The 27487-nt window shown below is 35.7% G+C and overlaps 1 protein-coding gene across 3 annotated transcripts in view; it reads right to left on the reverse strand.

The window, feature by feature from the left end:
- Positions 1–27141, reverse strand: part of LOC133528242 (uncharacterized protein CG7065-like) — a 118674-nt gene extending 91533 nt beyond the window's left edge. The window contains exons 1-4 of one of the 3 annotated variants that reach the window (XM_061865536.1): positions 26798–27134; positions 20584–20786; positions 3447–3608; positions 1472–1586 (exon numbers count right to left, since the gene is read on the reverse strand). In XM_061865536.1, coding sequence (XP_061721520.1) covers positions 1472–1586; positions 3447–3608; positions 20584–20682 — 376 coding nt within the window. In that variant the 5' untranslated portion in view covers positions 20683–20786; positions 26798–27134. Of the gene's footprint in view, positions 1–1471; positions 1587–3446; positions 3609–20583; positions 20787–26797 lie in introns of all 3 variants that reach the window. The other 2 variants (XM_061865555.1, XM_061865544.1) reach the window with 2 other exon arrangements.
- Between the last annotated feature and the right edge of the window lie 346 nt (positions 27142–27487).

The following is a 27487-nucleotide window of genomic DNA, read 5'->3' on the forward strand; positions in this document are numbered from 1 at the left end:
TTATATAAATTTGATAATATTTTTTAAATATTTTATATTTTATATATTAAATTATTACGGTCAGTTTATTTTTAATTTGCTTGTAACCGAGTTCTCCTTCCCACATATAAAAAAGTTCGGACCGCGTCAAATAATGGAATCATACATCGGGATTTTTTAGTGCGGGAATGATTTCGTGTATATATTTATAAATTTGTTTATTGTAAAATAATGAATAAACAATGTTTTAAAAACCGGACAAGTGCGAGTTGGACTGGCCCACCGAGGGTTCCGTATTTTATAGTATTTGTTGTTATAACGGTAACAGCAATACTTCACCTGTAAAAATTTGAACTGTCTAACTATCACGGTTCATAAGATACAGCCTGGTGACAGACGGACAGACAGACATCCCGACGGACAAACAGCGGAGTCTTAGTAATAGGGTCTTGCTTTACCCTTTGGGTATGGTATGGGACCCTAAAAATAGGTAGTAAGCTCCAAATGTGCTTAGAAATGTTAAAATAGTATCGGTTTTTACAGTTTTTAACGTGGTGGTGGTGGTGGTGGTGTAGCGTGAAGCGTGGAAGCGGAAGGCCCCCCGCCACTTGGTTGACGACGGTCCAAAAAGACCTTATATGTAGTACAAAAAATCGACAAGAACCTAACCAGGAATCGTGCCACCTGGAGGCTTAGGACAAGGAAGGCCGACCCCAAATAGGGATAAAGGTCCAGGATGATGATGATGATGATGATGGTTATTACAGTTTTTAGTAGTAGTAATACCTATTTTTTGTCTAGTGTATTCCCGCATCAAGAACCCCGATGTATAATAGAATAGAAGAAATTTATTCAGAAAACGCTTAAATTTAGGTAGCACATGAGACTACAGAACCAATTGACTATTAAGCGTCACTGAAAAGGTCTCCACTTAGCTCAATGTCAAGATACCACCTAAGGGTCTCGACGGTGCAAAAGTATCAAGTAAATTTAATAAGGCTATAATTATTTTTCAATAAGCGGGCCCACATAGAGCGAGCATTCGCGCGAGGCATTTTCCTTGCATAACCGGCCAGTGTAGACGAAGCGGCGCGCGCGTTTTTCTCGCCCGAGTGCGCCGCCTCGCGCGTATGCTCGCTCTGTGTGGACCCGCCTAATTAAAAACTACAATAACAAACAAATACTTTAAATTTCGGTAGCTAAACAGTCAGTAATCCGTCATACAAGGTGAAATAAATTATATGGGAGGCGTTCTTTCTATGAGGGATGGCACAGGAATATACCCAATATTTATTATTTTGTAAGTTAAAATGTGTTTTTTTTTTTACATTTAAATGAACCATTTGATGGTAAGTTCCTTATAGGATGGGATAGGATAGGTGGAGGTAAAGCCAACCCTTCTGATAAAAAAAAAGAGAACTTACAGCGTTTTTAATAGGTTATTAAAACTGTGCTATAGAATTACCTACCCAACACGGGACAATCGCCTCACCTTCAGTTTTAGTCCCACGTTCTGTTTGTATGAAAGGGTGCTCGTCGAAGAGACTCAGCGGCCAAACATTTCTCATCGCTATCTTGATCTTGTGTTTTTTCCCCGAAATATGTGTCTTAAAAAAAGATATATATTAAAGCCATTGGTAAAAATTCTTATAAAATTAGGTGTATTTAGTACATACATAGCAGCGTAATTACTTAACAGAAAAAGTGGAGAAGAAATTTACAAATACAGTAGACGCTCGGTAAAAAAAAACATTTCCTTATTGTAACTTAGTGAAAAACGCCTTTTTGATGGCGATGATATCATTATGGAGCGTAGTCTAAATATACTTATTAATAGATGTCAAGAAGTGACAAGTAACCTTTGCAAAAACTAGATTTTACAATAATGGTAAAACATCATTTTAAGGGCCAGTTTTATCATAACATTAACTTTTTATGCACAACTACACTCAAAAATTTGAAATTAAAAACAACATTTTTTGGCGAAATTTACTTCAACTCATATAACAGTTTTTCCTTATTTTGGCCTCCAAAGTGTGTGGTTAAATTTTTCGGGTTCCTCGTGTTACACCGTGTATAAAACGTTTGCGGTTGTGGAAGAGGACAATGATGCTATAACGAAAAATTATTTATTTTAGATTGCTTATTGCTACAATATAAAATGTTAGTAATTTTGCCTCTTAACTTCCTCAAAGTCAGTAGTGTCATCTAAAGCATTGTTTTCAGTGTCCAAGATCGAACTGCCGAGCGGGAGCGAAATCACACAAACAATGCAACCGCTCTGTTATCTGTTCGGCTGTGTTCCAGCCGGATTACAAAGCAGGCCGTCCAAGACGAAATCTGCCGAAATACCGAGCGCCTACTGTACATATTATATGGCACTTTAGTTACGAAAGAAAAACAATAAATTAACATTAACATGTTGATGTTACGCTCAGGAATGGCAGTAGACGTAAAGTAATATTAGGTATAGGCAGATCCGCGTGACGTCTACAGTGGAGTTCCACAGAATTCTGTACTGTTTGGGATTTTCTTGACGGATATAACACAAGTAGTAAAGTCAGACTTGTTTTAATTAGCTGATAACACAAAGATAATGGGAAACCCGCTTATCAGCCATAACATCATACAGCAGAACTTAGACTACATTTTACAATGGACCAAAGATTGGCTTATAATCATCAGTGCAGGCAAGTGCACTATACTTCATATAGGTAAAAAAAACCCTAAGAACACATATAAAATTGGCTACAAAAGTTTCCAGAGTGTTGCTTCGCAGCGAGATCTTGGGTGTCATTATAACTGATAACTTAAAATGGGAAGAACACATTTTGGGTTTGACCAACAAAGCCAACTTTATTTATCAGGAAAGCTTTTCATTATATGGGCAAGAATCTCTTCATTATGCTCTATAAAACATATATAGGACCGTTATTAGAATTTGCCTTCCAAATCTGAAACCCATATTTTCGAAAAGACATTAAGTAATCTTATTGAAAGAGTCCAAAGAGCAACAAAACTGGTACCATCTCTTCGCAACCGACCATACGAAAAAATTGGGCTTGACAACTTTGGAGCAGCGAAGGTAACGCGGTGACTTAATAGATACATACAAAATGGACACTACAATGTACCCATGCATTAAGTGATATTATCACTCAAAATATGTGTGAGTACATTCTCTGAAGCTGATATGGACGCGAGATGGAAGAGTAGTAGCAACCCAGACGACATTTCCTGTCTAACAGCGTATTGAAAGTGTGGAACAGTTTGCCTAAATCCGTAATCAGTGCACCCTCATTGAACTCTTTTAAAAACCCACTCGACAAACATTTTATAAATGGACTAAACACAAGTGCAGGACATTGATGTGCACGTATCAGCTATAAGCTGCTTGTGCATTCATATATCCTATAATAATAATATCAAGGTAGACAAACATAGGCTATCTACAGTTAACAGTTTACCTGCAGAATAGTCTCGCCGCTGCAGACGGCGGCACACGGATAGCACAGGTAGATCCATTTCCCAGACACGTCGCGCCCGCGACGCTCCACCATGCAACGCTGGCTGCCATCTTCGCAGCTGATGCGAAGGCTATTCAAATGTTCTTGGAATTCCTGCTCCGCCTGAAAACACACGTCTTTATTACAGACTGATTCCATCACTAGTTTTGTGCGACAACAAATCCTGTAGGTACCGCATAACCTAACTTGTATAATAGTTCTTTCAGATCACGAAAGCGTTTGATAATATGCGGTAAGAGCCACGTCTTAAAGTACAAGTAACTTAACAGTCTTAACACACTGACGATTTGAAAACACTTACCGCTGCGTCCATCTGCTTTATAACCGCTAGTGTGGTAATGGTAATGAACAAAAACGCGCGGTCATTCGTGAAATGGTAAAAACTATATTGGAAGGAAATATCACAAATAAAACAGTTCCAATCGTTTATTACTTTATTCATTAAATAAACAGTTGTGTTTTTCGTTTTGTCAAATGTCATACTCACCAAGAACTGCATCACATTTAAGTAATGGTATGTTCACACACACTTCTTGTCATATTACTAATAACAGTAATAACCAGAAACACAAAAGGGTCGCATGTTAAACAAAAACACGTGAGGACTGAGGTTGGCTATTGAACCCTGTATATGTAAAAATAAGACAGAAAAATACACGAAGAACCGGCTTATTTTTCTGTTCGAGGACCTTAAACATGTAAACTTCCTAAATGTTCAACTAACTCTAAGTGGCTTCCGATCTAAAAGTGACAATCGTGCAAAAATGCTATATTAATAAATCATGGAACTAAAAATAAACATATACTTATAAACATAATTTTACTGATAGTTGATAAATGATCGATTATTTCAGACAAAAAATTGATGCCGAAAGTTTCCTAAACCTCAGAAATAATACGTTTTTTTTTTTTTCATTTCGCTTCCGTCGATATGAAAACAACGGCACTTGGCGTAGTACAGTCAGCATCAAAAGTAGCAGATCAAATAACGCTTCATAAGTATCTACCATTCTGTAACAGCTTAACAAAAAGTAATGTCTTTAATATATAACAACTAAGACTGTAAAAGATATATTTTTGAACGCGAATTTTAGAAAATTATCTACATTTGGAAAAGTTATACGGAATATCACAAACTTTTGGCGCGTTGTTTCATCCGCTACTTTTGATGCTGACTGTACTATTACGGCTTGCAGTTCGTTTATTCGAATTTGTCGAATATTCGCTGTTTTCGAATATTCGAATATTTTTTAGTACTCGCAAAAATCTATTTCATCCGCTATAGTTACAGTTTCTGTTTGTCTTACCGGTTATTTACAGTGAATGAGGAACAGTAGGTATCCAAATGCGAAGGAAATAATATTTTTACTGTATTCGACTCGATAGACTTCATGAAATTACAGCTAAACCTAACCCAATTTCAAAGAAAAAGAAATCAAAAAGTATGCTATTTTTATTGTGCGGTTAATGTTTTTTTATGGAACTGTAGATACAAAGCAACGTTACGTTTACGTTAATTTTAAGTTAAAGGGTTTGTTTATTCAGTACAAGCGTACCTTAAGCGAATATTCGAAATCCTTGGCCCTTATCGCATTCCCATTGACAACATTTCATTTTTATAAAACCTGAAATTTTACATATGATTTGAAAGTATTTTGCTTGAACAGTACAATATATTAATATAAATGTAATATGGCTTATTACAAAAAAGCTGTCATAATATTGGATTTGACAATGTCAATTAAATACGACGTATTGATTGAATTTCAAAACAAAGAGAAATTCATTTACATAATATCAGAGACATGTCAGTCGCTTCGCTATAATATCTACTCGTAGTTTTTAAAATGGACAAAGCCGTATGGATCGATGACGTATATACTCCTCCAAAGTATACCAAATACTGTTTCGTCCCTTACCTACTGCAAAAATGATTCGTCAAAGATATCGGTACAAACATTTAATTACATTACATTCGTTAGTCGATCCGTCGTATACATATGAAAGCCTGATATCGTATTCATGTACATATCAGTATCCTTTATAATATCCAAATCGTCGTAGAAATCTGACATTTAATCAAAATTGTTTTAAAACAACGGACCATTTTAAAACATTGACAATCACAAACAACGTCAGATTAGTGAAGTCATGTTTTTTTTTCTTTCGAGATAAGACCTAGCTTCTAGCGTAGAACTGGAGTTACGCCATTTTAGAATAAGTACACATTAAAAAAATTATAATAAATACAACTCCTAGTGAAAAAAATAAACTATTAGCGTATTCCTCGTTTCAATTAAAATGTAGAGAAACAATAAAATTATAGGGTCAGAAAATTTTAATGTTGTCAATTCGCAAATTTTATCATACCCAACACCCAAACTGCCCAACTAATTTAACCATGCACCTTTAGCTGAGAAAGTTGTCAATATCAAGTAAATACCAAATTAAAACATTAAATATTCACTTGTAATAAAATATTCTTTACAGTACATATGGGGCTACTTTATAGCACTAGTGCGAGAAGTAGCATATTACGTTACTGTGTCGAACATTTAAAGGGCCATATGTACTGTAAAACGTTGTACGATACATGTGCGAATAGGTAATTCGCAACTCGTGTCGATTTAAAACACTCCCTTCGGTCGTGTTTTAATTTATCGCCACTCGTTTCGAATTTCCTATTTTTCGCACTTGTATCGTAATGTACTATTATTTTTTGTACTGTAATTGTATTCACAAGCTATCTCTGGTAATAAAACAAAAAATCCAACCCGCATGTCATGTCAATGTGGTTCAGTGAAGTGAACGGACTGAAAATCAGTGCTGCGCAGTCAATTTGTAATGAAATGGCTGACGCAGCGTATGCTGGGCCCGTTTTGCCGCGCATGCCAATTTTTTTAAATTAAACATTGTATTTTGTAACATATCTGTTTTTTTATTGTGTGGCAATAAATGGTTTCTTATTCTTCTTATTCTTATAATTCAAAGTTTGTACGGAATCCTCGGTGCGCGAGTAAGACGAACTCGCACTTGGCCGGTTTTTATTTAATTTTATACTTTGCCCTACAAAAAGATCGGCAGAGAAGAATTCGGTGTTATGCAAGTGAGGGATCCGTGATAAGACGGTGTTAGAAGTTAGAACCATAGTAAGTGGAGTGGAAGGGAACATGAAACAGAGTTGTGTGTCGAGTTCGACGTCTTGGAACTCGAAACGATAAACCAGATAACAGTTCAGGGCAGTCTAAACGATTTCTAATTATATATACTCTATCTATCTTCCCATTAGCAAAGAGAATTTGAAATAGAGGCGTATTGTCAAAGAAAACTTTGTGGCCACTTACATTTACTGTCATCTTTCGACACATGATTAAAACTTCTATTTCAAATTCTTTTTGCCACTAGTCAGCCAACAAATAAAGTCAATAAAGATTCAAAACACATACATAAAATCACGCCTATTTCCCGGAGGGGTAGGTAGAGCCACGGATTTCCACTTGCTACGATCCTGACATACCTCTTTCTCTTCCTTCACTTTCATAACATTCCCCATACATGCTCGCCGGTTTAGGGTGCTCTTGGCCTTCAGGATTTCCCTGATTTTATCAGAGAAAGTCCGCCGTGGTCTACCCCTTCCAGCTCCCTCTTCTACTTCTCCCTTATACACTCTCTTCTCACATCACACACTCTGCATTCATTTGGCTCTGATGTCTCTTCTGCCATACCCAACTTTCGCTACCATACATAAGTGTAGGCACCAACAGCACTCTATGCACAGCCAACCGTGCTTTTTATGACACCTCACTGCTCATAAAAGCGTTAAGTGCCCAATTTCCAGCAATCTCCTTGTATATTCAATATTCTTATGTCTTTATCATGCTTACCATCCCTAGTGAACAAGGTTCCCAAATACACTAACCCCCTTATTCATAAACGTCTAATAATAATAAAGCTGACAAGCCACTAATAATCTTTTCCGTTTTTTTTGATTAATTAAAATATTACAGTATGTCATATTTTCTCTCTTTGGTATTATTACTTTCGTCTTGCTTACAGTTTTTTTCATTCCTTTCCTTTCAAAAGTCCCATGCATTCTAGTTACCATCTCCTGTAACTTATTCAGTGCGTAACGCACGCCATTACGCTTTTTCTTTTTTCTTTTTTTTATATTATTACTTGGGGTTGTCAATAGGGGAACGAAAATTTTATTATTTTTGCGCTACGACGCACGGTTTAGGAGATACAGCCATATACATTTTTTTAGTCATGCAGAATTCTTTATAGGTCTGTATCTCCTAAACCGTGTGTAGTACACACAAACCTTTTGATAAAACAACACACAAAAAGTTTGTATCGCGTAATGGACACAAACTACGGTTGTATCAACAGCGTCTGAGAAAGTGACTTGGTACATACTAGTTATGTACAGAATGTAGCATTAGTTTATGAGACTGCTAGTTTAACAGTCCAGGCGCGGTTTATTTATTTAGTATAAATTTTATTTTGACACTTGGAGAGACTTTACACCTCCAAATTTTATTAGTATTAGTACTCTGACATTGGGGACCTTTTACATCTCCAGATTTAATGTGTTTTTAACCATAGAGACTATACATCTCTATTGTATTGTAGTAATTATTTATTTTAAGATTATTATAATGTAATGTTTACCCAGGTATTGGCTGTTGTATTTATAAAATGTTGTTATGTATTTTTCATGTCACTATATGATGTTACTATAAATGTTGTATTGACTTGTAAAAGAGCCCTTGAGGCCTACTTGCAGAATTAATTTTTGAATTTTGAATTTTGTCTTAAGTTCTTCCATGTTTCAACGCTAAGTAGTAGGAGAAAAATGCTTGATCTTACGTTTTTTTACAAATTAATAAACCATAAGTGTATTGCCCAGAACTGCTTGCAAAGGTTAACTTTGCCGTTCCTTCGAGACTGCCGCGCCCTGGTCTTTACAAGCCGTTCAAAGATGTTATGAAATTCTAACTTGGGGCGCAACTCGCCGCTATCTAGGTTTTATCAAACTTACGACCATCTCCCGAACTCCTTGGAGGCAGATATACTTGGTAACAGTCTCATAGATTTTAAAAGTGCTGTAGCATTTCGGATCCCATGACTCCGAGAGACGGTAATGTGCATGCTATTGTACTTTCATCTCCTTCGTATTTTCGTTTTTCTTCTTAAAATATGTTAATGTTAATGATGTGTTATTTCGTCACTTTTCTATCGCAAAGTGCAAATTAATTAATTTGCACTTATCATAATTTCCTGCTGTTCTTTTAATATTTGTTAAATTTTATTTATTAATAGCTTAAGTCTAAATGTCGTACTGTCCCTATATTGTTTGTCCTAAGATACTGGAGTTAGCTGTGGTTATCTACAATTGGAAAAACATCTACCCTTAATGATGTTATGTATTATTTTTTCATGATGTGCCTGTTGGTGATCCTAAATAAATTAAATTAAAAATTAAATACTAATGTGTTGCAGAAAGTTTTTTGACATATTTTGTATTACAAAATGTTACCTGGCAGGTATGTCGTTTAGTAGGATTACCTTTCGCATAGTATCATTTAGCATACTATCACTTCGCAGAGTTTTATAATCCAGTAGTGGCAGCATGGTTCCATTTGTATCACTTGTCACTATACCCGTCACTTTCGGGCCTACATACTTGTTAGAACGTGAGAGGCATGGTGACAAATAGTAAAGAGCCGACCATCTTAGCCCTACAGAACCATATTTTAAACGAATATTTATTTCGCAGATAAATGTACTGCATAATATTTAGGGGCATAAAGTTATTTATATTAAGTTGAATTAAAGTTGATCAGATGAAAACTGATTTTTCTTAGGAAGATTTCTTTGAACTGGCGCCTAGCCTTTTTTAAGAAATGATTTTCTGAGTTATTTGAACTTAACAAATTAAACATTAAAGGTACTAAATCCTGGCTTAATAAAAATAATTGTACCTTAGCGTTTTTTCTTAAAAATGAGATCGATAACTTGAAAAATTATAACGCCTGCAAAAGTGTAATAGCAAGCAAAATATAAATGAGTAAAACTTGGTAACCACAAATAAAATGGCTCATATTATAATTGAATATGAAGGTACAAAAACTTGGCTTTTATAGAATTTACCAATAACCACGGGAATATAGCGTAATAAAGTACACCCGCCATTCTGACTGTCAGGATGGCGGGTGTACTGTTTTTTGGTGATAACCGTGAGGTAAAAAAAAATTTAATGGAGGTAGTAAACAGTACAAATTAGGTACAAAAATATAGTATGGTTTTCATTTAACTTTATCTAGGTACACCCGCCATTCTGACTCTCTCCAACTTTCGCTACCATACATAAAAGTGGACACCAATATATGCATATGCAACCGTGCTTTTTGTGACACCTTCTGGCTGCTCATAAAAGCGTCAAGTACCCCATTCACACTTCCAGCATTTACTCTCCTTTCAATGTCTTTATCTTGATCAACTGAAGTCATTTAAAAAAATAATGTCGCATCGCAGACAACCAATATTAAACAGAGGGTTGAATAATTTCTATAACCCATAAATTGTTACATTACCTATTTGGTTACTAAATTATGTTACTGCAATAATCTTTATCTACATAAAATATACGAACGAAAGTTCAATAAACTATATATTAAAATGGTTTCCAACCTTCACAGTACACAAAATAAGGAATTACATATGACAATATCATTCAAAATGGCCACGTCTGGCCTTGACACAGGCCCTCAAACGACGAGGCCAGTCATCAATAGCGGCACGCACGATTGTCATGTCTAATTCCGTCACTGTCTTAACTATGGCCCGCTTGAGGGAAGCACGATTTGTGCGGGGTTTAGCACAGGCTTATTCCTCAATAACCTGCCATATGGCATAATCCAGGGGATTAAGGTCCGGGCTGGAGGACGGCCAGTCTTCGTGGGCAATAAAGTCAATTTTGTTTCTTCGAAACCAGGCTCGAGTTGTTTTTGCCTTATGTGCAGGAGCTGAGTCCTGTTAAAAAACCCATGGCTGGTTTTGAAATAGGGTGTGGCTTAAAGGCTTCACTATTGGTTCGAGAACGGTTTCCTGGTAAACTTCGGCCCCAGTTTTCACACCTTTTTCACAGAAATGAACCTGTGTTAGCCCTAAGTATGACACACCCAGCCAAATCATCACATAAGAGGGATGATGGCCTCGTTGCACTCTCGGAACAGCCGCAATCGGCTCTTGACTGTTTTTTGCATACACTCTGTCATACTGGCGGTTACAGCATTCTTCAATGGTAAACATTATTTCATCTGTAAATAGTATTTTTCGTTCGCCATTTTGTGCGTACCGCTTCAATAGCACGCGACTTCTCTCTAGCCTCATAGTCTTTAATCGTAAATTAAGCAAATGACCTTTTTGTCTGCGGTAAGCGTGTAGTCCAAGGACTTCATTGATAACTTTTTTTTGGGAGCTTCTCTTCACAGTTCAGTTTCTTGCAATTCTCGCCTTCACTGCCTTTATTAGAGCTGGGGTCCGAACGGTGCGTGGTCTTCCAAACCTCTTGCGGTCATCGAAGCTCTGAGTACTATTGTATCTATTAATTGTGCGATAAACAAATTGTTTGTTGATTTTTAGGTTTTCAAGCAACTTCAAAATCATTTTTGGCGGGTGCCCACATTTGTGCAACGCAATTACTGCGATACGATTCTCTTTTAGGGCCCAATTCATTATAGATACGACGAGATAAGCGTTACGTGTGGTATATAATTATAGCTCACAAATCCACCACATTATGTAATTTTTTATTTTTTCGGTAGCATTTGTTTTAACGGAAATAAAGAGGTTGCAAATCGAGTAACAGAACTTAATAACCAACTAGGAACAAATACAGTTTGTACCACAAATTCAAAAAACCATCTAATCTAAGCAATTAAAGGCTGTGTAGAAATAATTGCCCATTTTTGGGGTTCCGTAGTCAACTAGGAACCCTTATAGCTTCGCCATGTCCGTCTATCTGTCTGTCTGTCCGAGGCTTTGCTCCGTGGTCGTTAGTGCTAGAAAGCTGAAATTTGGCATGGATATATAAATAAATAAAGCCGACAAAGTCGTAGAATAAAATCAAAAAAAAATATTTTTTTTTGGGTACCTCCCCTACACGTAAAGTAGAGGTGAATTTGTTTTTGTGCTTCAACCCTACAGTGTGGGGTATCGTTTGAAAGGTCTTTGAAAACTAATAGGGGTCTTCAACAAACATTTTTGGATAAAGTGAATATATTCGGATATAATCGCTCCGAAAGAAAAAAAATGTGTCCCACCCCCTCTATCTTTTGAACCATAGGTCAAAAAAATAAGAAAAAAATCAAGAAAGACATTAAATGAAAACTATAGCGGACATGATCAGTTTAGCTGTTTTTGAGTTATCGCAAAAAGTTTCCCCTTCATAGTAAAAAGACGTACTATCCACAGTTCACCCCTTGGTTAATAATCTACTATACTTTAAGCTCCAGTTTAGCTTATTGTGACGGAAGAGTAACTACGGAACCCTACTCTGAGCATGGCCCGATATGCTCTTGGCCGATTTTATTTTTATTATTTTAGCATCGCAACCCAATACAATAATTAATACTAACAGAACTAACCTAACGGTTTCCAACTATGTTTGCACATGGTCTTGCAAGGATATTTTGCAACAGCGTATTTTACTTGCGTCGCATCGGCACGCCTGTATAGTCGAATGTGATATGCCATAATAAAAATACTTAGAAAAAAAAAATCTAAACCAAATAAAACGTTCTTATAAAACAAATTGCCGAAGATTGATTCTCACCGTAAAATCATCGGCGAAAAGGTAGAACGCCTAAAAATACCTTAACACTTGCTGTTACGCAGTCTTTTATGCGTAAAATTTGCTTACATTTCCCTTATTATAAAGTTGATGTGAGTTTTATTAAATACAAAGTATATATTCGTTTTATCCGGATAGTAAAATAACAAGTATTGGAATTATCCGGATACAAAAATGAGCAGGTATTTGCAAGCCTTAGGCGTATCTAACCACGGTCGGCACGGTCGAGGCCTTAAGTGCCATCAGTGTTTGTTGCTAGGCCTACATGAATAAAATATATATGAATCTGAAGGTCGAGCTGCGGAACGTTAGTGCTCAGACAAAGAACAATAGTATACGAGTGTGAATTCGATGACCGAAGGCCGAGCCTCTTATAGAAGAGCCGATGGCCCGAAGCTTCCGACCTGGTATTTTAAATGCGAAGGCCAAACCTTGAAACGTTCAGGAGATTAATTATTTATTTATACTTTATTGCACGTATTAAGTAAAAATTCCGGATTTAATGCCTTAAGGCATTCTCTACCAGTCAACCACTGGGTCAAAAAGAGACGTTTGTTAGGTGCAATTGCTTTGTAATTGCATCTAACCGATATCACTACCTACTATTTACAAATTAAATACTAATTCAAATAATATATGTTGAAATCGTAAACTTAAACATATAGTTTGTATGATATACTAGCGCTTAAACACAGAATAATGGACCGTCAGGGCACCCCTTTAGGTTCAAGCGTGACTGAAGACAACAAAATGTAACTAGGGTGTATCTGGCACACAGCTGCAATGATACTTGTACTATTGGGTGATTAGTTACTTGTAGTATTGTTCCGTGTTTGAGCACTACATTCATGCAGTTGTCTCTTCGGCCTTTCCTATTAAAATACTTGGGGAAAATTGGGGGAAGCGCACACCCGTCGGACACTCCCGAGCTTACGGCCCTACGCGTATGTCGGCCTTCGGCTTTCGCGTTTGAACACTTGTACTTTTGTTCTGTATTTAATTTTGCTATGCGAGCGACTTTGCTTCAGTTTTATACATTAATTCTCGCACACAGTCAAACAAGAGGAATCGTAAATATCTTTGAAAAATCACACATTCTTTACAAGTTATTATTATTTTAAGTATTTTATTTTTGTATTAATTACGTAAGATCTATCAAATAACATCTTTTTTTTTCTAAATATGTCAATGGACTGATGAGACCACTAAGTAAATACCGCAACATAAATTTCAGCTCCGAATGCATCATTTCTAGTGCAAAATGAACGCCTTCTCTGCCAGCGGTACATTCAATTTCAAGTAATGGCTTAATTCCTAAACATCGATATAAAAACTATGCATGTATAGTTACACAAATTTAAGGCACTGCGTTTCGTTACATATCGGTTATTGATCCGATCCATTCGAGTTTAACTAACGTTTCATATACAAAAATTATGTGATGTACGGAGCCCTTGAAACGCGAGCCCGACTCTCACTTGGCGGTTTTTTTTATTAAACAGTTTTATTTTGTTACAAGTCAAGTTCAGTGCAGGGCAGTGATTTTATTGCGTGCTTGTGCATTATGTATTGATATATTTCGACTGTCTTATAACCCATGAAATAACTCATTCACTGCTATAGTCATGTATTCATGTCATAAATAGCTCTAAAATATGCCAAAGCATCATCATCATCATCCTTGGTACAATGCCTCAAGGGCCTATTTTAGATATAAGTTATAGTAATCATCTGTATATATCCATTATGTATATTTTTATTGTAAATAAATACTTTTATAAGCATAGTCCACGGAAGCTACGTGCCATCTCGTACTTAGAGATATTCCTATGTGTAGACCGCGGGCCAGGAGCATATTTCGTCATTCATCGCCTCCAGGCTGATACTTTGCTTGCCAGGCTTACTTTGATACTCATGCTGGAGAGAGCGCAGCGTGCAGTCATCAAGGTGATGTTCAGTAAACCTCGCCTTTTCCCTACGGACGCCCTTTATCGCGAGACAAATCTTCTGAGCGTAAGACGGTTATTTATATTTAAAGCAGTATCTAGAGCTCATTCCACAGTAATAAACTTACACAATTTTCCTCAACTTCTTGCTAAAAGAAAATTCAGAGTCCCTCTACCAAATTACAAATCAACCCTTGGTAAGCGTTCTCCAGACTATATACATCTACGTATTTATAATAATATATGTAAAGTTCTTGAATTACAAAATTGCACATTAGGAAAATTTAAATCATTCGTAAAAAAGTGGCTTGTGTCTATAACTTATCAGGACGCGGAGGCCCTTCTTCACACCAGTTGATCCACAGGTACTAACTCTCTCACATACACTATACACACACACACACACACACACACACACACACACACACACACACACACACACACACACACACACACACACACACACCTACGCACCCACGCACCCACGCACCCACGCACTCACGCACGCACGCACGCACGCACGCACGCACGCACGCACGCACGCACGCACGCACGCACACACACACACACACACACTCACACTATATAAGTTGCATATGCGCTTTTTTTTTTTTTACCTATTAGTTTAATCATAGTCATAGTCATTTATTCAAATAGTATAAATAGAAATGATATTGTAAATTATTTATGTAATTGTTTGTTGTTTTTAGAAATTGTATAGTTAATGGTATTTTGTCTGAGTATAGCATATTAATCTTAATGTTAAACTTGCTTTGCGCTCCAGGGCCCCAAGATACAGGCTTAGCCTAGTTTGGGTTCCACCAGATATTTCTTATATGGAAAAATTGTTCCTGGTAAACAATAAAAAGATTTTGATTTGATTTTTTTGATTTTTTTTTACTTTTAGATGCTGTTTTAAATTTAAAAAAAAACCGTCAGCCGGTTGTATCGCGGTGCAGAGACAGTCGGCTGTAAAATAAACACGAAAAAATACGCGCCTTACCACTTTATGTCGGCAAAGGAGGGGCATCAAATTATGTAAAAATATATTTCTCAAACTTGTAATGAAATGATGACATGACTTACTTCAAATTAGGTCCGGAAATACTACATATCAGGTGCGATGAGAGATGATATGTGAAGGAATTTCATACAGCCTTACACACTTAGGCCTGTAAGGCAACCTTCTTTTGTTTGTAAACGTCAAATTGTGGCACGTCTTGGCATTCAACTATAAAAAACCTATAAGCAACATTCTGCTAGAATGTTTTGAGCCGATGCCTTTAAGTCAGTAGCTTATCTTGATAGTATGATAAAAAAATTAAGCAATAGAGTTTTCGCTTTTTTTCTGTTAAATAACCATACTAGTGTCCAGTAGAACTCACAGAAGAGACCATCATGTTCTCGCTTTATTGTATTGTTTTAGTTAATTTTCGTTTTGGCCACTTAGAGACCTTATACACCTCTAAGAATTTATTTTATTTTTAATTAATTTTATATGTAAAGATACCTGTACCTATTTTTAAAATTCTGAAACTTAAAGACCTTTACATCTCTAAGTCATTTTAAATTTAAATTTGTAATTTAGTTATTTATAGGTAGACATACTCCTTACGAATATTATGTTGACGCGTTTATGTGACGCTATGCCGTAAACAGTGAGATACGATATTTGTGCTTGTATGTTACATTTATTATATTAAGAATTCTGTGGCTCGTACAAAAATATATATACCCCCTTACCCATTGGACAAACCCTGAAATCCCACGTAGGGTTACTTCTCAGGAATGCTCTGATGTTGACATTTTTTAAATTAGAACAAAATATAAAAAAAATATTTTTTCAAACAAAAGTTATTTGCAATAATCGACAACAAAAAGAAACAAACTGTGTTAATCTTTGGCAGTGTTTTTGACAATTTGTTCGAAATGTCATCATTAGACATTTTTCAAAAGTCAGGAGCTTATTAGTGTCATAAATAAACAAAACCGGCCAAGAGCATGTCGGGCCATGCTCAGAGTAGGGTTCCGTAGTTACTCTTCCGTCACAATAAGCTAAACTGGAGCTTAAAGTATGGTAGATTGTTAACTAAGGATGAACTGTGGGTGAACGTCTTTTTACTATAAAGGGGAAACTTTTTGCGATAACTCAAAAACAGCTTAACTGATCATATCCGCTATAGTTTTCATTTAATGTCTTTCTTAAGCTCTACTTCCAAGATTTTTTTCATATTTTTCGGACCTATAGTTCAAAAGTTAGAGGGGGAGGCACATTATTTTTTTCTTTCGGAGCAATTATCTCCGAATATATTCAATTCAATTCAATTCAATTCAAATATACTTTATTCATGTAGGCCTAGCAACAAGCACTTATGAATAGTAAGACAGTATTACATATAATTATCTTAATCTAATTATCAGAGCAATTTATTGATGTTGTAAATATTATTCCATATATAATACTAATGAATATAATTCATAGATCAAATTTAATACTAAAACTTTCACAAAATACAGTCATACAAAAAAAATGTATAAAAAATACTTGTCTAGATTGTTTCTAGAATAAATTCTAAATGTCAAACAAATATAATAAAAACAACAAAGGAAATACATGCATTGGAATATCCATTTCATCATCATTATTCAAATATAATAAATAATTAATCATTTCGAATCACAATTAATCCCACGTTGTTTTATCATTCATGTAGTCTTGTGTGGTATAATAAGCTGTAGAAATAAGTTTACGCTTTACATGATTCTTAAATTTATTAATTGGTAACTCAGTAATATGGTTTGGAAGTTTATTATAAAATCTCACACAATTACCCATGAATGATTTTTTAATTTTATGGAGCCGAGTGAAGGGCACGGCGAGCTTATGTTTATTTCTAGTATTAATATTATGAATGTCACAATTTTTCTTAAAATCGGCAATATTTTTATGCACATACAGAATATTCTCATAAATGTATTGACAGTGCACTGTCATGATGTCAATTTCCTTAAATTTATATCTCAGTGAGTCTCTATGGTTCATTTTATATATTGCTCGAATAGCCCTCTTCTGCAGAACAAAAATGGTATTTATCTCTGAAGCACCACCCCACAGTAAAATACCATATGACATAATGCTATGGAAGTAACTAAAATATACTAATCGAGCTGTTTTGACATCAGTTAACTGACGGATTTTGCTTACTGCAAAAGCTGCAGAACTCAGTCTATTCGAAAGAGTAGCAATATGGGGACCCCACTGGAGTTTAGAATCTAAAGTTATACCAAGAAAAACTGTACTATCAACTAGTTCCAATTCCTCATCCTTCACAATGACACTTGTTTGTACATGCCTTACATTACTAGTGACAAACTTAATACATTTAGTCTTATTCTCATTTAACAATAAATTATTAACATTGAACCAATTTACTACTTTAGAAATAGAATCGTTTACATCATTGTAAGCTTGTTGCTGTCGTTTGACTTTGAAAATAAGTGAAGTGTCGTCTGCAAACAATACTATATCATGGTGGGTCTTTACAAGGAATGGCAAGTCATTTATGTAGATAAGGAACAGGAAAGGTCCCAATATTGACCCCTGTGGTACACCCATAGAGACCAATGACCCCGGTGATCGCTGTCCATTCACATCGACCCTTTGTATTCTACCATTTAAGTAGGACTTAAGTAAATCCAGTGCCGCTCCTCTAACTCCATAATAGTGTAGTTTCCTGATTAATGTTTCATGACAAACGCAGTCGAAGGCCTTAGACAAATCACAGAAGATACCTATAGCATCTCGTGACTCCTCCCAGGCATCGAAGATATGCTTAATTAGCTCAACACCAGCATCGGTTGTCGAGCGACCCCGTGTAAAACCAAACTGCTTATTATGCATTAAATTATTGACGTTAAAATGTCGTACTAATTGAGTAAGAATTAATTTTTCAAAAATCTTACTGAACGTTGGTAGCACAGATATCGGTCTAAAGTTAGTGGGGTCAGAGTTGCTACCCGATTTAAATAAAGGAGTTATTTTACTATGTTTCATTAAATCAGGAAACTCGCCGCAATCAACACTGTTGTTAAATATAATTACTAAGTCAGGCGCTATAATTTCTACTAAGGATTTGACAGCATGGACAGAGACTCCCCAGAGGTCATTCGTTTTTTTGACATTAACCGAATTAAACGCCTTTACTAAATCGGAGGTACAAACACGTTCAAAATGAAAATCTCCACAACACTCTGGAGCGTTATCTTTTAATAGAGTAACAGCGGATGAGGGTGATGAATTTAAATCCTTAGTTGTGAAAACTGGTACGTCAGTGAAAAAATTTTCAAATTCTGTAGCTACTTCTAAATTGGAATCTATAATTTTGTTATCAATATTTAGTTTAAAATCATTCACTCTGTGTTTCGAGCGACCAGTCTCCACATTGATTACTTTCCAGGTTGCTTTAATAATGTTGGGACTATTTTTTATTCTTTGACTTAGATAATTTCGCTTAGCTATATGACAATCTATTTTAAACTTTTTCGAATATTGCTTGACATGTTCTTTAAATTCATCACTCGTGTTAAACCGCCGTTCCTCATACAAGGCATACAGTGCACGTCTTCGTTGATGTAAGTCCGCAGTAGCCCACTCACTAAAAACTGATGCACCACTAACTACGACCGATTTTGAAGTAAATATCGCATTATAATGATCCATAAAAGTGTGAAAGAATGAATTATACATACTATTTGGACCCATATCGGAAGACAAAAAGGGTAGCGCCTGAACTAGACTTTGCTTATATTCACTTTATCAAGAAATGTTTGTTAAAGACCCCAATTAGTTTTGAAAGACCTTTCCAACGATATCCCACACTGTAGGGTTGGAGCAAAAAAAAATTTTCACCCCCACTTTACGTGTAGGGGAGGTACCCTAAAAAAAAAAATTTTAGATTGTATTGTACGACTTTGTCGGCTTTATTGATTTATATATCCATGTCAAATTTCAGCTTTCTAGCACTAACGACCATGGAGCAAAGCCTCGGACAGACAGACAGACAGACGGACATGGCGAAACTATAAGGGTTCCTAGTTGACTGCGGAACCCTAAAAAGATAATGAAAAATGTCGAAGAAGGTTCCATACTATTCTTTACAGACAGGCTGCTACAAAGTAAAAAAATGGTAATTTGTTAATTTCTTCGAAACCACTACAGCGGTTGTTATGATACTTTGTACACTGGTTTTAAATACCCTAATGCATATGTACATTTCGGCTTTGTTCAATGGCTAGAGACACACTGTATTAATACAGCCCGGCAGCTTTAACATGTCATGCTCGCTTAAAAGTCTTTGCTTACAGTGGCGTCACTGGCGTCGTTGATCGGGTCGCCACTTTTCCGAATGAAGGTTGAGGGAGGCGTTGGCCGAGACACTCGTCATACTCGTGAACGGCTGAACGGGTGTTGTTTGTGGGGACCGGTCTGTTTAAGCTCACACGGGCTTCATGTTACTCGTATGTTATAAGTATGTAACTTTACTTTTGAGTGGCATTAACGGAAGACACTTTATTCGGTTCTTGTCTGTCTGATTTAATTTCTTGTTTTTTAATTATTTATTCTTTAGTTTAATTATTTATTATTTTATATTACTAGTAATTCAAGTCTTGGAGACCGTTTACATCTGTAAAGAATTTTAGTATTTGTTGGTTGTATGTTTTGTCACAGTTTTTTTGTGTAATTCGACATTTAGAGACTGTATACATCTCTAATAATTATCTAATATTTGATTGATTCCATATTTGTAATTGTATTTTGTTATTTAATTGTTTGTAAAAAAAATTGACATGGAGAAGTGCCCCTGTGGCCTATTTGCTGATTAAATGTTTGATGTTGATGTTTGAAAAATGGGGACTACGTTTGTATGGATGGGCCATCCCCTTTCCTCTTAAAACCTATGCCAAACAATTAACAATAAGTTCAGAATAAAATTGTTGTATTCCAGTTGTAGTTATCAAACTGCATCATACATTTTATTATTGTGGTAATTATGATGCTAGCAAAGGAACCTAACATTACGATATATAAAAGTTTGCCTAAAATCTATTGCACCTTTATACAATGTTTCGAAGTTCAGATCACATAAGTTATAATGGCTTTAAAAAGTGGCTTTTGTTACTGTTTTTAAAAGTTTGTATTCGTATTGTCTCTAAATAATAAATATGTTAGTTATATTTAAATAAATAATAAGTAAATATTGTAATGGATATTTACCTTAGTGCATGATGAGTCTTCAAGCTCCGGCTTCTTGGGAATTTCAGTAACAGAGTCTTGGTAGCCTTCAGCTCCAGGAGGGCAGTCGGGCAGGTCCATACTGACGCACTACACTTGACAGTTTATGACCTCAAACGGTCATAAACTATTCCGTATTAACCTAATTCCACTCAAGCACAATCTTCACTCTTCTGCAGCTGTTACTGTAACACAAATCACAAAGCTAAGAATAATATAGCTCTTTAATTAAGTTAAACAGATCACGGTATTAAGTAAACTGATACTTACAACATCCTTAGTTCGAAATACTTACATTATTGTGTCCTAAATTCAAGGTTACACAATCATATCATCACCAACTTGATACTTAAACTACTTCCACATACAATTTGTATTAAACACATCAATTGTATATGAGTCAATTAATGCAACTTGGACTTGAAAATATTTCATTTTTATATCTGTATTTTCATACATACAAAATTATAGATATACTAAATAATTACTTGTATAATATACTTAATGAAGGAAGGAAAGTAAGTGCACAATACACCATAGGCCTAAGATACTATTAAAATTTAAAATGTTATAATTTATTTTCTGATGTCTATTGGTGAAAAAATAAATGTATCGAAAAATAAGTCTAAGTAACAAAAAAATAAGGACGATGTAGAAATTCTCAATGCAATTGAATTGGGAATAACTTAATATATAAAACATTTAACATCATAAACCACTCCTTGTCAATAGATATAATTACAGCTTAAAAAGTCCATACTACAACACATAGATGTATACATTAGTTAACTATTCATTTAAAATAATTTGGAATCTTGGTTCCACGGTTTATATATTTTAGAAATAGGTAGATATTGGACGTAAACTAGCAAGAGATTTTTGTGTGTCGTAAAGTACCTTAAGAAGCTATATAATGAGAAATCGTAACTGTCAGCTGCCGCTCCCTTGTTGGGTTGAGGAATGGTAGAATGCACCCAAGCCTTAAGAATTACCGATTGGAAACTTGTCAAATTACAGATAAAAAGCTAACTTTAAATAATTGGCCAAGAGCATTTTGACCCATGCTCAGTGTAGGGTTCCGTAGTTAACATTCTGTCAGAATAGACTAAACGGGGGCTATTAGAAAGTATCATGTACAATCAACCAATTTGAATCCTAGGCCACTATAGAACCTTGTCGCTTTAACTAGTCTATACATGACATGCATCACTCAATAAGCACTGTCGTAGAAGTCATTATGACATGGTTCTATAGTGGCCTAGGAATCAAATTGGTTGACCGTACATTACAAGCAAAAGGGAGTACTTTCGCTGCGCTTTGTACGTCTTTTTACTAAGAAAAGAAGACTTTTGCAATAACTCAAACAAACAGGGTTCCGTACAAACCTGTAGGTATATATTATTATATGATGTAACTAAAGATTTACGGTTTTCGCAATGTTTCCTTTATCTGTGCTATAAGACGTTGCTTCGTACCAAATTTCAAGATTCTGAGTTCACGGGAAGTACCCTGTAGGTTTTGATTCTCTTGCGTGTCGAAAATTTGCGGATATTTGGGGCTTAGAAGTTTGATTTTTTCACAGCTCCAAGGGACAGTAGACTTGAGTATTTGATATAAATTCCAGCTTGATACCTCCACGCGTTCCTGAGAAAAAGGGTCTTGACAGACAGACAGATGGATGAACGGACAACAAAGTCATCCTATAAGTTTTCCATTTTTTCCTTATTCATGTTGAAAGAACTATCCAATGATCCCCACACTATAAGGTTAGAGCGAATAACATTTTTTTTTTTTTTTTTTATTTTACCGTTCTCTTGCAGCTTTCTACCACTAACAGATGACGGAGTAAAGCCGCGGACGGACAGCTTGTGGTGATTAGGTACTTTTTTGAGCTACTTAATGTTTTACATAAATATCCACTGCAACCGTTATTTGACATATATTCACCACGTAAACTGACTTATATATTTTTTTAATATTGGGTAGACTGTAATTTTACTAATTTTGAATCAGGAGGAGGCTAAGACCACTTTTTTTTTGGGTTTGGTTGCTACTATTCCTCAACCGACAAGAGGCTGCTGATATTAACTAGGATTCATTTATACATCTTCTTTAACCACCATACGAGTTATCGCTTGGAAAGCTTTGACTAACAATATTTTTTCCTACAAGGACGGATCCAGCGTTATAGTTGGGGGGTCTAAATATCTACTGTTGTTCTAGACTCAGCCCGGACTGACTCATGACTTCTCCCCCCCCTACCTTCTCCCACCCTCCGGGATTCGACCGCAATGTAATAAATGCCTCGTATCCGGTCGCGTGTGTCCAGTCTGCGGCCTTAAGGCCAAGTACATCAATAATAAGAATAGTCAGATATTACGCAACCCATATAAAATAAGTTTCTAGAATAGACTATTTTATGAAATTGACAGCAAAAACTGTCTGGCTAAAGTTATTTTTTCAAAATAATTTATTATTAATTATCAATTTCATGAGTTTGCTACACAATTCTGGCTATTTGATGAAATAGAAGTGTTTTTGCTGTTTTTCTTGATAACAGCAGAGTATTGAATATCTGACCAAAGGTCCAACCGCGAAAAACGAAAATCGATATTTCTTCATCTGTCTCTCTATAGTACGAATATGCAAGAGGGTTAGAGGCAGATAGCGAAATTTCGATTTTTGTTCTTCGCGGTAGGCCAGGCCCACAGAGCTCATTAAGATTTGGAAAGTCAACTTATGAACGACGAATTACGTTCGACTGCGCGATTGGCTCAAATTCGTGAGAGACACCACAAAACTAGCACCATGTCAATGATTGGAACAGTTTTACTGGGTATTGCACATCAAAATATTTTATGTAATCTAATTTATTAAAATTGAACCAGATAGAAACATCCTACCAAACCCGCTATGCATGATAAAAAAAAAAATGCAAAACTACATTTGTGTGGAGTATAACAAAATATAATAATGCAGTTGGTGTTATCAATGGTTTATCTATTTCTCACTCACTGTATCATATGGGCTCTGGCTGCTCAGAGCAGTCACAATTGTTGTACACTCAGCCAGAGGGCTCAAGCTGATCCTACGTTACTACGAGCAAATATTACGGTTGCCACAACTTGACATCTCTTTACGTGCACAACCACAGATAAGATAATGACTTGAATTTTGATAACCCTAGATAGTGAAAAGGGATAGTCCCATACATTAGAAAGGGACAGCATGATTTGTCCTTGAATTTCTGTCAAACTTCAGTTTTGAAGGAAGTTTATTTTCTGTATGGTGGTACTATTACTTATTCTATTACTTAACATTTTGCTACTAAGTACTATTACAAATCTAAATACCGGACAAGTGCGAGTTGGACTCCCCTTTCAGGGTTCCGTACTGTTAAGTATTTGTGGTTATAACAGCAACAGAAATACATCATCTGTGAAAATTTCAACTGTCTATCATGGTTCATGAGATACAGCCTGGTGACAGACGGACGGACAGTGGAGTCTTAGTAATAGGGTCCCGTTTTACCCTTTGGGTACAGAACCCTAAAAACTGCAACTTATGGGCATTTCTGATTGTACAAATACGGGGTGTCTGTCCAACATTAGCCATATTTTGCAAGGTGAATATTTAGGTTACGCTAAGCAACTTTTTCTATAAAACCAACCATAAAATTTTAATCACTTTGGTTGATCAGTAGGGTGGATTTTAATTTTCCAATGGGGCATTCCCTTATTTTGTTAAACATATTATGGTGATATAATACACCAAGTTTTGTAACTTTAGTCTAATTTGTAAGGAGGTCTCAACCTCTCGGGTCTCACTTTGAAATTTTGTATGATGTATGAAATCCAAAAAAAGTAATACATTTTTAGATGTGGATTCTAGTATTTGTTTTCACACTATTTGCACATGTGATTTATAAGTTTTGAAGTACAAAACATTTTTATTTCATTCAACATTTAAAAATTTCAAAGGGGTTGAGCACCCTTTTGTAGTTGAGATAAAGTTACAAAACTTGGTATATTTTATCAATATAATAAATGTAATACAATAAGAGGGTGCCGCTTCTTCTAGCTAGTTTCCATTTTTCGCATACAAACTTGAACCACTGATCAGCAGACCTAGAACATTTCCCAGCAAAATTAGTGCTTGAGAAATAATAAACCTGTTATCAATAAGCATCTCAAAGTCAATGAATAAAAGAAAATCATAATGAGCTGTAATTGACTGAGAAGCATATCAACATGTGCCTTTCCTCACTACATTTAGTAGGTACTTGAATATAAAAATGAAAACTAATGCATACAGTATGCTAATGTCATAAACAATCACAAATATATATACGGAGCTAAGCCGATGTTTCTTCTATTTCACAGTACTTCATTATCATTTACAAGGGCATCACCAAGGGGGTACAGCATTTTATTCTATTTATTTTATAGCATTTTTTATCTAAAATTTGTAACTAATTGTATGCCTCTCCCCCTCCACTTTGCCATCGGCCATATCAATTCACCTCCCAAAATTTGTCTAAGGTTTAAAAAAACACCTCATGATTTTTGTGCATACTTTCAAGTGAATCAATATTGCATTGAACGGAGAAGATTTTTTGACACAATATGGCGTTGGTAAGATTGGGGGGAAAATGCAGATGATAGAAAAACTTTAAAACCCATGATATGACTGGTAAGTCACATCTTTCCTTTATATTGAAAAAAAAAAAAACAAAAAAAAAAAAGGATTGCAGACCAATTATTTGTACAAATAAGGTGAAGTGCATTGCCATTGCTAAAGACAGATAATATATATCATTCATACCATTCAGCTGTCACACTTAAGTATAATTGCAATATATTCTAATTCTACTTTGGTACCATATTTTCTTAATATATATTTAAAGAGAATAATTGATCATGATGCGAACAAATAACTGTTTATCGACTGCAACCCAGGAGCATATTTCATCAGTCATTGCCTCCAGGCCAATACTTTGTCAGATGATAGTTTAGACGCTGTTTTAAACTAAAAAAACTGTCAGTGAGTTCTATCGCGGTGGAATGACCGTCAACTGTAAAATGAACATGTAAAAGATATGCACCTTACCACTTTAAGTGCATCAAAGTATGCGTAATGTGTAATCCATTGATGGCTTTTCAGGCGTTTACGTCTGATGAAATGCTACATGCAAAGTTTCATGATTTGTTATAAATAATAAATAAATAAATAAATAAATAAATATTATAGGACATTATTACACAAATTGACTAAGTCCCACAGTAAGCTCAATAAGGCTTGTGTTGAGGGTACTTAGACAACGATATATATAATATATAAATAATTATGAATACTTAAATACATAGAAAACACCCATGACTCAGGAACAAATATCCATGCTCATCACACGAATAAATGCCCTTACCAGGATTTGAACCCGGGACCATCGGCTTCATAGGCAGGGTCACTACCCACGAGGCCAGACCGGTCGTCAAATCGGGTCGTCGTGTTATTGCTATCATAATAGGTATAATGCTTATTTTTTACATGTTCATGCGACCAGCTGATGTTCTTACCACCGCGATATAACCAGCTGACGATTTTTTAAATCAACAACAGCATCTGAACTATTATTTGACAAAGTATCAAATGGAAGATGACAATTTTTTTTGTTTTTAAGTGTTTCGGTGGCTGCCATTCCTCAACTCACCAACGGAGTGGCAGCTGACGGCCACGAGGGTTCATCATACCTAGCCATTAACCACTACACGAGTTTTCAGCCGGGAGGCGATTGGTCATGGAAATTGTTCCTGGCTCGCGGTCTCTTAGTAGTAAAGCATTAAGGTATGAGCCCTTGTAAAACTGGTATTAACAAGTAGACAGTAAACTATTTAAAAAATACTTGTAGGACTAGCTTGTCACCATGTGCTCATAGAACTTTGACTGGATACAGAATTTTAGGCCAAAATTGCCCGCTGCCAAATGTAGCAGATTGTATGGACAATTGAAATGTGCGTGAATGTAAAGGACTGATATTTTAATTGCGTCCAATACACAGTGCGTACGAATGATAAAAGATTACGGGTATTGACAAAATGAGCCGAGTAACAACAAATAACCTGAACTTTAGCGGTAAATAAGGAGTGAACAATATATAAGCATCGTAAGTTTACTTAAGCACGATTGAAGTACTGACCTGTGAATTTTCAACCTGCAGTCACTAAATTAACGAAATAATCTTTTCAACTAGGTGTAAAACGCAACAAACAAAAAATATTAAACACTAAGAAGATAACACATTACTTATTGGACAAATCTAAACCGGAAACGACCTATATTAATACAAAATGTAACCCAAGCGTCACTCTCAGGAGTCTCAGGGAACATGATATGACATTTTAATGCCGGTGGCAAAAATTGAAACTAACTACGCCACGTACTGGATTATGGGCAGTTGTATTACAGTGGCGCCCTCCTTTAACGATCAAGACTAATCGGACTCCATTTTGTGATTGACGTGACGTGTTTCATAGACCTTATAGACCAAAAGCCCATAGATAGATAAAGCCCCTTACACATCTATGACCTCGTCAGAGTGAATAGCAAAGAATGTGAATAGCATTCTAGCATCCCCAGCGCAGCCTCGGAAGAGGCTGGGCTTCTTTATTATATGGTCATGGACATTATAGCACGTAGAAATAGTGAAAGTTAGACTGGTGTTGTTTTGTTAGAGAGCCACTATGAGGGTGAAATTTGTTTAAAAACCCTCAACCTGATAGCAAGTCACGGACTCCTGCCAGGTCATAACTTTGTGACGCTTGGCAAAACAAACCTGGATCATATAATTCTTAAAACAAATAAAAGTGCCATAACGTTAGTTCTGGAA

Source organism: Cydia pomonella, chromosome 1 (genome assembly GCF_033807575.1).
Source record: "Cydia pomonella isolate Wapato2018A chromosome 1, ilCydPomo1, whole genome shotgun sequence".
Classification (NCBI taxonomy): domain Eukaryota; kingdom Metazoa; phylum Arthropoda; class Insecta; order Lepidoptera; family Tortricidae; genus Cydia; species Cydia pomonella.